The following is a 13277-nucleotide window of genomic DNA, read 5'->3' on the forward strand; positions in this document are numbered from 1 at the left end:
ATACTCTATTTTGAATAAATGTTCAGACAAGTAGCCATGGCCAGTTTGTATTCTAAAATTGTCATGCCTCTATTTGGTGTCTATGGCTATGTATTTTCTAGCAAGTAATCGTATCGATTTATATCATGATAATGTGAAAAATTTATAAAATGCCAATTTTAACAACTTATATTATGACAATTTTAACATTTCGTATTATGTCAATGATATTATCTAACGTTAGTTCTATTTGTCAAGGACGAGAAAAAACAAAAGGATGCTGAGGCTAAGCGTAAGCGTTTAGAAGACGCTGAGAAGAAAAGGCAAGCCATGCTCGAAGAACAGAAGAAGCAAAAGGAAGGTGTCAAGCCAAACTTCGTCATTCAAAAGAAAGACGGAGGAGTTGTGACCCCTGCAGCCGGACACCCTGCTGGTTTCGACAAAGTAATAAAGTATTTTTATATCAAGCAGCTTGAAATTTTACTTAGTAATTATACTTCAAAGAAACAACGTCATATTAATTCTTATTTTCTAGATGAGCAACGTTGAACAAGCTCGCAGTGAGTTGGGCAAGTCCAAAGAACAGCTGGCCGAGGATAAGGAAATCGCTTTGACATATCGTGTTAAACCTTTGAACATTGAAGGGCTTGGATCTGAAAAATTACGTGGTACAGCCGAAGAACTCTGGGCTAAAATAGTGCAGCTAGAAAGTGATAAATATGATTTAGAAGAAAAAATGAAGAGACAAGATTACGATGTAAGAACTCTGTTAATGTGGTCGTCGTAATTTTTCATTCTTTATTTTAGATTTTATTTTATTTGTGTAACATATAGTCACTATGGTAATACTAACTGTAATATCATTTAATAAGAAAGCTGAATTTTCATTTTTATTTTAAAGTTATGCAAAAGAAAAGCAACTGATTCATATTAGTTACTCCTTAAATTTATTTGACTTCTGACCATCCCTAGTGAGCGGGTCTAAGGTCAAATAAATTTGGAATTAATATCATGGGAACATATAAGTAATAGCGAGTTTTTATTTTAATTTCATATTTTATTTATTAGTTATTTCTCATATAAATGTTAATTTTATCATTTTATAATTTTAATTAGCATAATTTTTATTTTTAGATTGTTTAAATTTTGCTGCTATACCTTAAATTAAAACTAACTGATCATATTCTTACTTTTAATATTTTGTTCATATTAATTAACTTAATAATGATAGGAAACAATACTGATATTTTAAATCATAACCAATTATGTAGACCATTGGTTGGCATTGTATAATATTATAATTAAATAATTTTAAAATAAGAATTAATAATCTTCTAAATAGCATTAGGAAATAACATAACCTAAGCTGTGAACTATGTCCTAGTTCATTAATTTAAGAATAATTGCTCATTTGTTAAGCATTATAAAATTATCATAAGATTATTATTCATAAAATTAAGTTCATAGTATTAGGAAATAACATAACCTAAGCTGTAAACTATGTTCTAGTTCATTAATTCAAGAATAATCGCTCATTTGTTAAGCATTATAAAATTATCATAAGATTATTGTTCATAAAATTAAGTTAGATAAAAACATTGTTTTAAATTTTGACAGTCTGTTTAATATTGAGCATTTTTAATAAAGAATAATGGTTCATTGCTTGATTTTGAATCATAACTAATTTATTATAATAGGTGTTTAAACTATTTCATTAAAAAACTTAAATGAGAATTTGATTTACGTCAAACATTTTATGCACAAATGTTTGACGTAATGTTAAAATTATCATAAGATTATTGTTCATAAAATTAAGTTCGATAAAGACATTGTTTTAAATTTTGACACTCTGTTTAGTATAGAGCATTTTTATTAAAGAATAGTGGTTCATTGCTTGATTTTGAATCATAACTAATTTATCACAATAATAGGTGTTTAAAATATTTCATTAAAATACTTGAATGTGAATTTGATTTACTTCAAACATTTATGTACAATTAAAATTCCATGTGTGTTTTATTCATAGTTGAGAGAACTTACTGAAAGGCAAAAACAAATTAACAGACAAAAGGCTCTTAAAAAAGGAATTGATCCTGCGTAAGTAATTATTATATTATTATTGGTTTTGTTTGTTAGTGTTATTTGCTTGCAATATAAAAAATGTTAAACTATATTAAATAAAGCTATAAAATGTTTTTAACTGTTATTTTTTTAATTTTACAGAGAAGCAGAAGGAAAATATCCAGTAAGTTATCTTTGGAATTTGATACTAAAATGCTTAGTTATAATATTTTATTATGAAAATCAAGTTACAATTTACTGTATCAGAAATATTTGAGTATTTAAATTAATGTTAAAAAATTAGTTTAAAGACAATGGAACTTTATATCTTAAAATTAGATACTTTGATTATTGTGGTTTTTAATGCATGTTAATTGTTAATTAACCACGTTTTAAATAAGTCAAAAATATAAAAAAAGCATGCAAAATAATAAAGAATATTGAAAAGATAAGGATATATATTTATTAAGGATATTACATAACATCTATTTTTATTTTAACTAAATTTCTTTTTAAGTAAAATTTTGTTTAAATAAATTTTAAAAATATTTTATTTTAATATTTTTTCCTTCTCTTTTCATTAATCTTTATTATTTTCCTTGTGTTCGCGATTTTTAACTTCTTTTATGAGTTCTATATATTTGCAGCGTATTTGCAGTAAATAAAACTTATTAATTTATCTATTAACGGAAAGTTATTCTTAGAGTTCTTATTTCTTAAAGGAAAACTATAGGCATACAAATTACTACTGAATGTTTAATTCTACAAAACGTAGATTTGTTACGAGTCTTAAGGGAAAAAAGTTGCTTAAACTAATAAATAAAGGAATAAATATAAAAAATAAATAAATATCGTGCGTGTATTATAGTTTTCTAAGAGATCTTGAATGTTTTTTGATCCTGAATATTTATTGAACCTTTCTTGATCGATTTGAATTATTTATTATTTTTATTATATGCCTTTCAATATTTACATGTCTTTATAAAATTATAAGAAAGGCTTAAATTTTTTACTAAGGATTTTAAATGCAAACTAAAAATTCTAGCTTTTAACGTAGCTTTAAAAATTTTAGCATTGTTAAATTCTTGTATTCCATTTAAAATATCTGATATTATGTTTTTATAATATTTCTGATGTCACAATATGATGTTTCTATTACACCAGTTGGTACAATATTTTAGTAAGAGGTTATACTTATTGTTTTTTCTCACCTATTTCACTAAATTAAATGAATTTTAGTATTAGAATTTAAAATTTTGCGTTCATTTGAGTATGACTATTTCTTATAAATTTTCATCCCATTCATTTTTCTAATTTTAATCTTTTAATCCTATTTTATAATTTTATCTTAAGAACCTTATATAATTTCCTGACAAATAACATTTGGAATTAAGTCCAAACTTCTCATTTAACTTTGCTAACCCTGAATTAAAAACTTCACGTAACTGAAACAATAATTGTCTTCCTGAATATTCTGGTATGCTTTTAAATAGATGAATATTTTTGTTTAGATATTTTTAAAGTTATGCAAGAAACATTACCGGGATATTGTATAGAGAAACTTAAGAAATATTCTAATGAATTTTTGTTAATTACTACATGGATAGTTTTACTTAAACACAGCAGCTATATCGTATTTATATTTCAGAAATATCTTTAATATATTAAAAATATGTATTCAATAAATAATAAGCAATAAAATAAATACAGTTATATTTTAGGATGTAAGTGATATTTACTTCAAACTAAAGTAAATTTGGTACAGTTCCTATAATTAAATTACTAGCCTCATCTAGTTGTATATAAAATAGGAAATGGCGACAAAGGATATAAAATTATAAAATAAATAGAATATAAAATTAATTTTAACCTTTTTTAATGTACAAACATGCATTAACAATTCTAAATGTATACATATCTAATTCAAAAGCATACTTATTTTTACCTTTTAACCTCTTACCCATTTTACCTTCATTTTAATCCATTTATCATCCCATACCACCTGAAGCCGAAGATTTTGGTAGCCAGCAAATATGAGCGGCGGTTGGATAGGAGGTCATTTGGTGATAAGAAGTCATGGTTTGAAAGCGTAAGTGGGTGTGAAAAAATGATTCAAGTGTGACAATGAAGTAGTTTTGATGTCTTATCAATACTCACACTCTACTTATGAATATATGTTTAGGATGGCACTTTTCTGACTTTAGGCTTTTGTGGAAACTTTTAAGGTATAAAACTTACTTTACGTTTTCAAAAATATGTTTATTATGACTTAAACTATCTAATCATAAAATACTGACATTTTTTATTGTATTTTTTAAATTTTTTTTTGTTTAAACTAAAATAATTTGTCCTACAAAATGAAAAGTTTGTAAAATGTAAATATTAAAAGATGAATTCTAAAAATAATTAACCGCCAGATTTAAAAAACCACTTTCATGAAGTAAAAATTTATAGAATAGCCTTAAAATTGCAAAAATACCATTAAAAAACAAGAACAATACCATTAAGAATGCAAAAAAAATACCATTGAAATACAAAAGTTTCCCTTAAACGTTCAAAAAATGCCCTATTAAGTAAAAATAATAAATTTATATAATATTTGTTTTCCTTAAAGTTATGTTCATTTAAGTCATAGCAAATAAACCAATGCAATACATTTTTAATGTTCATAAAATTTTGTAATAAATGCTATATGCAAAAATGACAAAGAATGGAAAATATGTTGAGTCATAAACAATTTTTTTATTACATTTAATGTAATAAGATGACTCAAAGCAAAAGAAATAATAAAAAACAGATGCAGGAATAATCCCCAAAACTTAGAAAATGCTCTAAAATGCAAAAAAGTGCCCGAAAAGAGGAACTAAATCAAAAAATGCTAATGTCATCGAAAGTCCGGGGCGACTTAGTTGTAATATCTAAATATTAAGATGTTTTTCTTTAAAATTGTTTTTTGGTGATTTATCTGTTAAAAATATTTCTGGAATAAAACTTTTTTTACCAACAGATTGCGATCCGTTTTGGTTTGTAATTTATTTATTATTGAAATGACACCAAAAAGTTTAAATTTCATTGTCACACTCTTTTTATTATTTTAGTTTTGTGTCTAAATGTTTTTCCTTGTTTTGTCTTAGCCAAAAATTCATGTTGCAAGCAAATTTGAGAGGCGAGTGGACAGGAGGACGTATGTTGACAAGAAACAATTATTTGACGGTGTATGTATTTGAAAATAGATTTAGCATTAGGTTTTCTTCACCTTATTTCGAAAACCCTAACTCAAATTCTATAAAATAATATTAATGTAGTTTTAGATTTGTGCATCCTATAGACACGTTTGCCTTGTATATATTGTCTCCCTTGTGTTTTGTGTAAATAAACTAATAATTTTTTTATTTTTTTCGAAATTAAAACAAGAATAATAAAGAATAAGAATCGAATAAGAATAATGTTTGCAACAATAAGAATAACGTTTATTATTATTTTTAAATTTTTAACAATTAAAATCTTCATCAAGTGAAAATATTTCCGATAATTTTTTACTATACTTCAGTTAAACAGTGCAGGTTTAAGTTTGGAAATTTCCAGTTTTAGTTTTTCAATTCTTAATCATATAGTTTTTGATAACAAAATTTATAAAGATTTGCTAAAGGGAAAATAAATAAAGTTTTTATGTATACATGAAAAATAAAAATAAAAAGGCTAATTCTTTTTTTCATTCGCCCTATTTTATATTTTTATTTTTGAATGGATATAATTAAACTACTGACATATCTCAAATATTTTTTTTAAATGTTAATTTAATTATTATGAGATAACTTATTTAAATTTTGAGAACGGTCTTTAAAATTAATAATTAAATGCCCCATATTAAACTTTTTAAATCCATAATCAAATTTTTTTTAACTGTGTTTGATTCAAAACTTCAAATTATATTAATTTTAAAACATCTAGTTTTATAAAACCAAATTTTTATTTTTGATCAAAATGCGGAATGTATTATAACTTTTTTAAAATTTTCCAACAATATAACATGTAAAAAAAGATTAGTGAATGAGGTTCTTATCCAGTTACCTTTTTTAAATGAACTGGTTGCATGTTTACACCCATTATATTAGAATGTTATAGTATTTCTGTTATCGTCCTATGTTTAATTTATTCCGTTAGTTTAAATTTAGGGAAACAAGTACGTTGTCCACGCCTCGACATTTTCGAAACTCTCGATGACTCGAAATTTATAAAAATACAAATTTTTTGAATCATTTAAACTATAACGTAAATTTTTGAAGTAAGTGTATCAAATTTATAGCAAATTAATAAAATTTTTTAAATGAATTGCTATTAAGGAATAATAAGCATTTTCTTCTGGTTTCACGGTTTTTTTTCATTTACAATCCAGAAATGCATTCATGTTAAACTAGCTTATTTTCTACACTTGAGCTTATTATTAGTATAATCATGAAATTAGCTGCAAAAGCATATTTTTTTAAAATAATTTCTAATTTTTCTCTGAGTTGAGCAGTTATAAATAAATTTTTTATTAAAAACTATAAAGCGTGTTTCAAAATTTAAAATTTATAAGCTGTTGCCCTTTTATTATTGTTCCATTAAGAGTAGGATGGCTATAATTTTATTTTAACCAGTTAATAAAATTTTAAAATAACTGTTAAAAGTATCTAAGAAATAACAATTTCAAATATTAATATTAAGTATTAATTTATTGCGGATTGCTGTTCGCTGAGGAATATTCTATAAGGCTTGTTGTTTTGAAATCAATCAAGAAAAAAAGTGAACTCTTGAATCAAGTATTTGGAAAAATCTGGCCTTCGTGGATAACTATTTGGGTAAAATTAACTCTCATTTGAGTTATATGGAGAGAAAAACAACGAAAACAATCTTATGTTTGGCCAAATGGCTCGAGAAAACCATAGGAACCTAGATTTTGGGAAAAGTTTCGCAAGTACTGCGAATTGTGGTAGTAGTTTGCGAATCGACTAATCGTCACTTTGATTTGATAAACTCGGTCGCTATACTCGAAAAAGTGCCAGATTCTCTTATTCTGATTCTAAATTGTTTATTATGACTTATTTTATCTTATGACTAGCGTTGAACAGCTGATCCATTTCTGATTTACTGTCATCAGTGTTCAGTTGCGTAGTCTTGTAATTTTGTAAGTCTACAGGCATTTAAGCATATTTACCTTCGTTGAAGGCGTTTTAATTAATTCACCTTGCATTTATCTTATATAGAGATAAAAACCTTCTATAATTAACTAGTGGAAAAGGGTGATTTGTTATTGTTATTTCTAATGCCGCTTGCCAAAAGAAAATTCAGGGTAGAGGGCGAATTTCTTCTTTTTTAAGGGCGCCATCTATAACGAATATTAATTCAGCCGCACACGTGTCATAGCCCGTTTAGAGCTTGGACCCATTCATACATCCATTCATTCATCTACAGATCATTACTTTGACCTGAATCAGCAAGTGATCAATCTAAAATTTTGTAGCCTCAGAGGTATTGATTTGTTATAGGAATATGGAGGATTTTGGGACTCGACAGATTTAACATGCACAAGTCACCATTTACTACATAGGGAGTCTTTGGCCGGCTGGTATCGAACTCACAACCTTTCGGACATGGGCACATCGCCCAAAGGCTCATTTTTTTAGTTCTTTTTTAAAAATGGAATTGGAGTAAATTATTTCGAATTGTTCAAATTTTTATTGAACATTAATTTAAGTTAGGGCTATTTACTCTCTATTTCTAGTCTGTGCACGGTATGCAGATATCTTGCTCTATGGATTAGTTACTAAATGCTTCTGCAATCTTTCACTACATAATACTACGTTTTATTTTTTGACAACCTTTCTGCATGGATTACACACTTAATGATACTCAAAATCCAGATATTATAAAGAAGTAGCTTTAGATGGCTTTCATATTTTGCTATATTTCTAGTGGCCTTTACTCTATTCCAGGAATTCTATTCAGGATTTAGTTATCACAATAAATGCACAGCCAAGCAATTTATCCTGATAGATAACTTTTTTCTATGATATTTGAATTTTTTTAATCTTTTACTTTAAATATTTTGATTCATCAGAAAAATGGTTTAATCTACTGCAAATAATATAAATTTCAAATGAAAATTTAGCGATAATGAAAGACCTTACCTTAACGAATATTCGAGTCATCGAGAGTTACGTGAAAAAGTATTTTTGTGTTTTGATTACTTTTTGAGTATACGCATTATTTGTTCAACGAATTTTGTTTGTTGTATTTTTTGAAATTAATATGTTTTGTTTTAATTATTTTTGAAACTTTTGTTCTTCATACAATTTTGAAACATATTTTGAAGTGATTTTTGGTTTGATCACATTTTTGCATCAACCATTTTAATACAAATAGTATTTTAAAGAGTTATATTTTTGGAGTTTTTGTTAATGCAATTTAAGGTCAGTCAATATTTTTCCCACCTACTTGGAAATGGCAATAAAAAATAAAAAATTAAAAAAAAGAAACACTTAATATATATTTTATGAGCTCAAAATGCATGAGAACTCTCATATAACTTCAAATGCATGTATACATGCAGTATACTTCCAATTTAATTCAGTTTCTATTAAATATTAAGCCCCATAAGTGCCTGATTTAAGCTGTTATGCATGAGTTCGTATTTGAGAAAGTGTTTAAAATACTTTTTTGTTAAACAAAATATGCCTTTACACCTTATTAAAACAATTATGTTTAACTGTATATGATTGTGCTATTTTAATTCCAATATAACGGTTATTTTATTGCCATTGTGTAATTTATTTTAAAAAAAATAATTACTTGACACTAATAATCTGATTAGGTATTAAGTATCTTCGTAAATTTTAATATTGTTTTTTAAGGATTATAAATGCAACTGGTTTCCCGTACATTTTTGAAGATCTTTTTACTTCAAATGTATATAAATAGTTTAAAGCATTAAAATCCAAAAAGTTTTTATTTAATCTTCATTCTTTCTTATAAATTCCTTATGATATTTATTTAAAAATCAATAAATGTTCCTTAAAATCCGCTTTAGAACTGTTGAGCTGCTATTCAATAAGATTGAAAAGGAATTCCTAAAATATTCCAACGCATAATATGTAATTTAGTTATCAATATGTGAGTTGCCCAATTGCAAAATGTGCTAACTGCAGTTTTGTAGAAAACTTTAGGCATATCACTGTATAAGGTTGTTAGTTACCAAGTAGCAGTCACATTTCTGCTACTTGGTACTTTTTATTCAACTTTAACCAACAGTTAGAAATTGGGCCACTTCCGAACATAATATATTATCATTTTTCAAGCAATTATTAACATTTCTATTTAAATTTTTTTTCTTCAAATTTTTCAGTTAAATTCAAATTGTTCCATTCTATTATCTCAGTTTAAAAAAAATTATTTTATGTAATAATATTTTTCAAATCTAGACTACTAAGTTTAAATTGATAGAAATTAAAATTATTATATGTTTACATGCAATGACTGAATATTTTTTATAATGCAATTTTCTACATAAACGGTTGGACTTACTCATTTCCAACCAGCTTTAAAATGTAAGCTTTAAAGTTTTTCATCAATCAAATAATCAAACAATAAAGTTTTCAATTCATCAATTTCATTGATAATTTTTATTCGAAAACGTATTTTTTTATAAATATAAGATCCTTAAAAATATTTATTAAAAAAACAAATCTTTGCAACCTTACTATAAAGTGCAAAGTAAGTGCCAATAGTTTCCTTTCGTACCATAAAGTGCAAATTCAACTAGGTTCATATCAAAGCCAGCTATATCCAAAAAATTATTTTAATAAAAATGAAACATTTTTGGAAGAAAAAAATATTTTCAAAAAGTCTCAAATTTGGATATTAAAAATATTGGATAAAAATTGGATATAAAATATTTGGATATTTTTAAAAAGATAGTTTTACTGTAAAATAAATTTTCTCTCTGCAAAATTTTGAAAAACTGCCTCACTGAAACCTGAACATCTCATTTATTTTAATCTTAAACAAATTTTGATTTATATATGCTTTTCTAAATAATTGAAATATGTTATGAACTACAAATAGGGCCTAGAGACAACATTAAAGGATATACATGAAAAAACTTGGGCCGAGAGAATGAATCAATTTAAAGAGCGTGGTCCAAAAGCTCTTCCCAAATGGGATCCAACTGCTCCCAAAGTCAAGGAAGTGATTGAGCACAGAACATATGAAGACGACGATCTTTTGGATCTAGAGCCACCTGGCTTTGGTTTGGACCCAGAACCCTCTCCTCCCAGAGAAGCCACTCCACCTCCTGCCCAAGAAGAGGAAGAAGAGGAGGAGGAAGAAGAAGAGGAAGAAGACGAAGAGGAAGAGGAAGAAGAGGAAGAAGAAGAATAAATTGCTTGATTTCATACTGAATAAGAAAAACTTTCCTAAGTATGTTTACTTAATTTTCGTTCAAATGCACGATATTATATAACTTCCATCTTAATAAATAATTTTTAAATCCGTGTCAAAAAGAAATAAAAAAGAAAACATAAATAGTGAGATGACCTCAAATCAATATTAAGGTAAGGTAAAAGCAATGCACTTGAATAAAATCCGCAAAATCAATGATTGAGTAATATCGATTTATCAAAACCAGTTTGGATATATCGATGATCATAAATTGATGGTTGATAGTACGAACCGTAAGCAAAAAAATCCTAAAATTCTTTTTACCGTGAGATCCATTTTTACCATAAAATATAATACTGTATTTTTTACAGTAATACTTATTTAATTAGAATGCTTCAGTGATTGTGAGGTAATTATTACGGAAAAAACTACAGCGCAACAGATTGTTTGTTCCGTAACATACATTTAAATAAATATACCTGTACTTTTTACTGTAAAAATGGATTTTACGGTAAAATGTACCAATTCTGAGTGACGGTATTTATATCGTAGTTTGATCCGAAATTTTTTATTGCATGGTTTTGAAATAACTTGTTTTAGTAAACTTCAAAAGTGTTCTATACGCTTGAGTATTTAAAGCAAATTTTATGGAAACAAAACAATATTTATAAACATTTTATAAGATAAAATTTAAGCATTTTATAAGATAAACTTTTTAACATCCTTGTTATTGTGTTAGTTGTAGACCCGAAAACTAAGATACACCGTATGCTGTCAACCTAAAAGATGTTTTTTTCTTCTTTTTTTTTTAAATTTCTTCCATTAACGTACCGAAATTTTTTAAAAATTTGTTTTGGCTTACAGCAAACGACACGATAACGTCCGGCAAACATAAATTAATTACGGACAATCATGCGCAAATGTATTTATTGTAGGTGGTATTTTAGGGAAAAAAGTGCGACTTCCCTGAAAATTCGACTCGTATTTTAACTCCATTTTAGTTACCTAGGTATTCTCCCATGATGCTTTGATATTAATTGAAGTGTTGGACAATATTTTATCTATTCATTCGGTTGTTTTGCTAGAAGTTTATTCAGTTAATGCTCATTCAACTATTATAATTTAAATAAAAAAACAGTTTTGAAAATTATATTTGATTTCTTATAACCAGTAAAAATATAATTTTGACAGAAACAAATGCCTTATGGGTAAGTGAATAATCAGATATCTGATTGGCAAATAATACATATCGATGTATAAATAAGTAAATGTAAATGTGACAGGCATTTAAATAGGTATTAAAATCAAACAATTAATTTCTGTAAATTGTTTTATCGTTAATAAACATATTTTGCATCATGAGAGGCGTGGGATAAACTTGTGTTTTTTTACAATAATAATTGTATAATTATTGTAATAATTTTAATAATTGCATAATTATTATTAAGCTATGCAGAAAAGTTGTAGATAAATTTAATATATTAATTGCCATATTGTTATGTTTTATTATGTTTTTAATTTTAAGAAGTCATTGTAAGCTTAAAACTAAAAAGTATTTATCCCATTCGTAAGGATTTAAAGTATATGGGGACAAACTACACTATTGTGATAAGCCGCAAACGACATTTTATTTATCGCATTTATTTATTACATATCACATTTTTATACATTAATGGTATTATTTATTAAAGATATAATGTAATTTTATGTATAATTATTATTTTTTTCAGGATTCCCTGGCAACTAGGTGTGGATAGCTGTCTTTTCCTGAATTTGTGCCTACAAGTTAAAATTATTTTAAATTTGTCTCACGAACTTAAAGTCATGTTTAATATTAATAAGGGCATTTTTTATAATTTAAAGCATTTTTAGATATATAAAACAAAACAAAAATATAAATAAAAAATTCTGTGGACAGTGTAATAATACCCTAAATGCCCTGTCATTCCTAATTTCTTTCATGTTCGTTTATATTTGCTTATTTTATTTTGCTGTAAAATAATGTCAACTAAAGGAACGCGTAATGCTTTGTTCATTTACTTTGAACAAAGCATTGTATAATACATCGGCCATGCTGTTTTGAAACTAATTGTATCTGGCTACATGTTTATAATACAATGATATGTATCCACATATTTATTAAAGATAAATTTTATTGTGATTTATGCTTCAATTTATTCAACTTTTGACTAAGTGAAATCAATCAAATTCTAAAAATAAAGGTAGTCATGACTTTTTTTTTTTGGAATATTTTATGTTCGCAAAATAAAGCACTTTTATTTTCAATACTAATTGTTTAGCAATTTATTAATTTTTTTATCTACGAAATAAAAATATTGCGTAGTACTGTGAGTAGAATAATATTTTTCCAAATGTTCATTTATGTCATTTTCCTATAAAATGATCGATTATAGCAAAAAATGGAATTGGAAGTTGGAATTTAATTTTTGAAAAAAAAAATAAGAATGTACTAGACGTACGAGGATTTAATTTTGTTATTAAATAGAGAAAAAAGAAAAAAAACAATAAATGAAAAATTTTAAAAGTAAGTAATCCTTCTATAAAAAAATTCATTCAAAAATTTGAGTAATATTTAGTTTAGTAAAACTACAGCTTGTAATGTGATTTGTTAAATTAAATTTAAAGCAGTTACATTTAGATTTTACGTATAAACTATTTATGAAAAAATTAGTCATTACAATCTGAATCTGCTTATTATTTTTTTTCTTTAACTTTTTAAATTATTGTAATCTCTAACTATATTAATATGTTCATATATTAACTATATAATACGTGTTCTTTTTATTTCCACCAAAATT

At 25.8% G+C, this 13277-nt stretch overlaps 1 protein-coding gene across 12 annotated transcripts in view; it reads left to right on the forward strand.

The window, feature by feature from the left end:
• The window catches only part of up (Troponin T, skeletal muscle), a 44131-nt gene extending 31512 nt beyond the window's left edge, over positions 1-12619 (forward strand). For 7 of the 12 annotated variants that reach the window (XM_071177597.2, XM_071177603.2, XM_071177602.2 and 4 more), the window contains 7 exons: positions 238-423; positions 515-736; positions 2006-2076; positions 2203-2224; positions 5175-5255; positions 10144-10497; positions 12189-12619. In XM_071177597.2, the coding sequence (XP_071033698.1) occupies positions 238-423; positions 515-736; positions 2006-2076; positions 2203-2224; positions 5175-5255; positions 10144-10458 (897 nt within the window). In that variant the 3' untranslated portion in view covers positions 10459-10497; positions 12189-12619. Of the gene's footprint in view, positions 1-237; positions 424-514; positions 737-2005; positions 2077-2202; positions 2225-4048; positions 4130-5174; positions 5256-10143; positions 10498-12188 lie in introns of all 12 variants that reach the window. The other 5 variants (XM_071177606.2, XM_071177608.2, XM_071177610.2 and 2 more) reach the window with 1 other exon arrangement.
• Positions 12620-13277: the final 658 nt, after the last annotated feature.

This window comes from Parasteatoda tepidariorum, chromosome 2 (assembly GCF_982258835.1).
Source record: "Parasteatoda tepidariorum strain Cologne lab strain chromosome 2, Ptep-v5.0, whole genome shotgun sequence".
Taxonomy (NCBI): domain Eukaryota; kingdom Metazoa; phylum Arthropoda; class Arachnida; order Araneae; family Theridiidae; genus Parasteatoda; species Parasteatoda tepidariorum.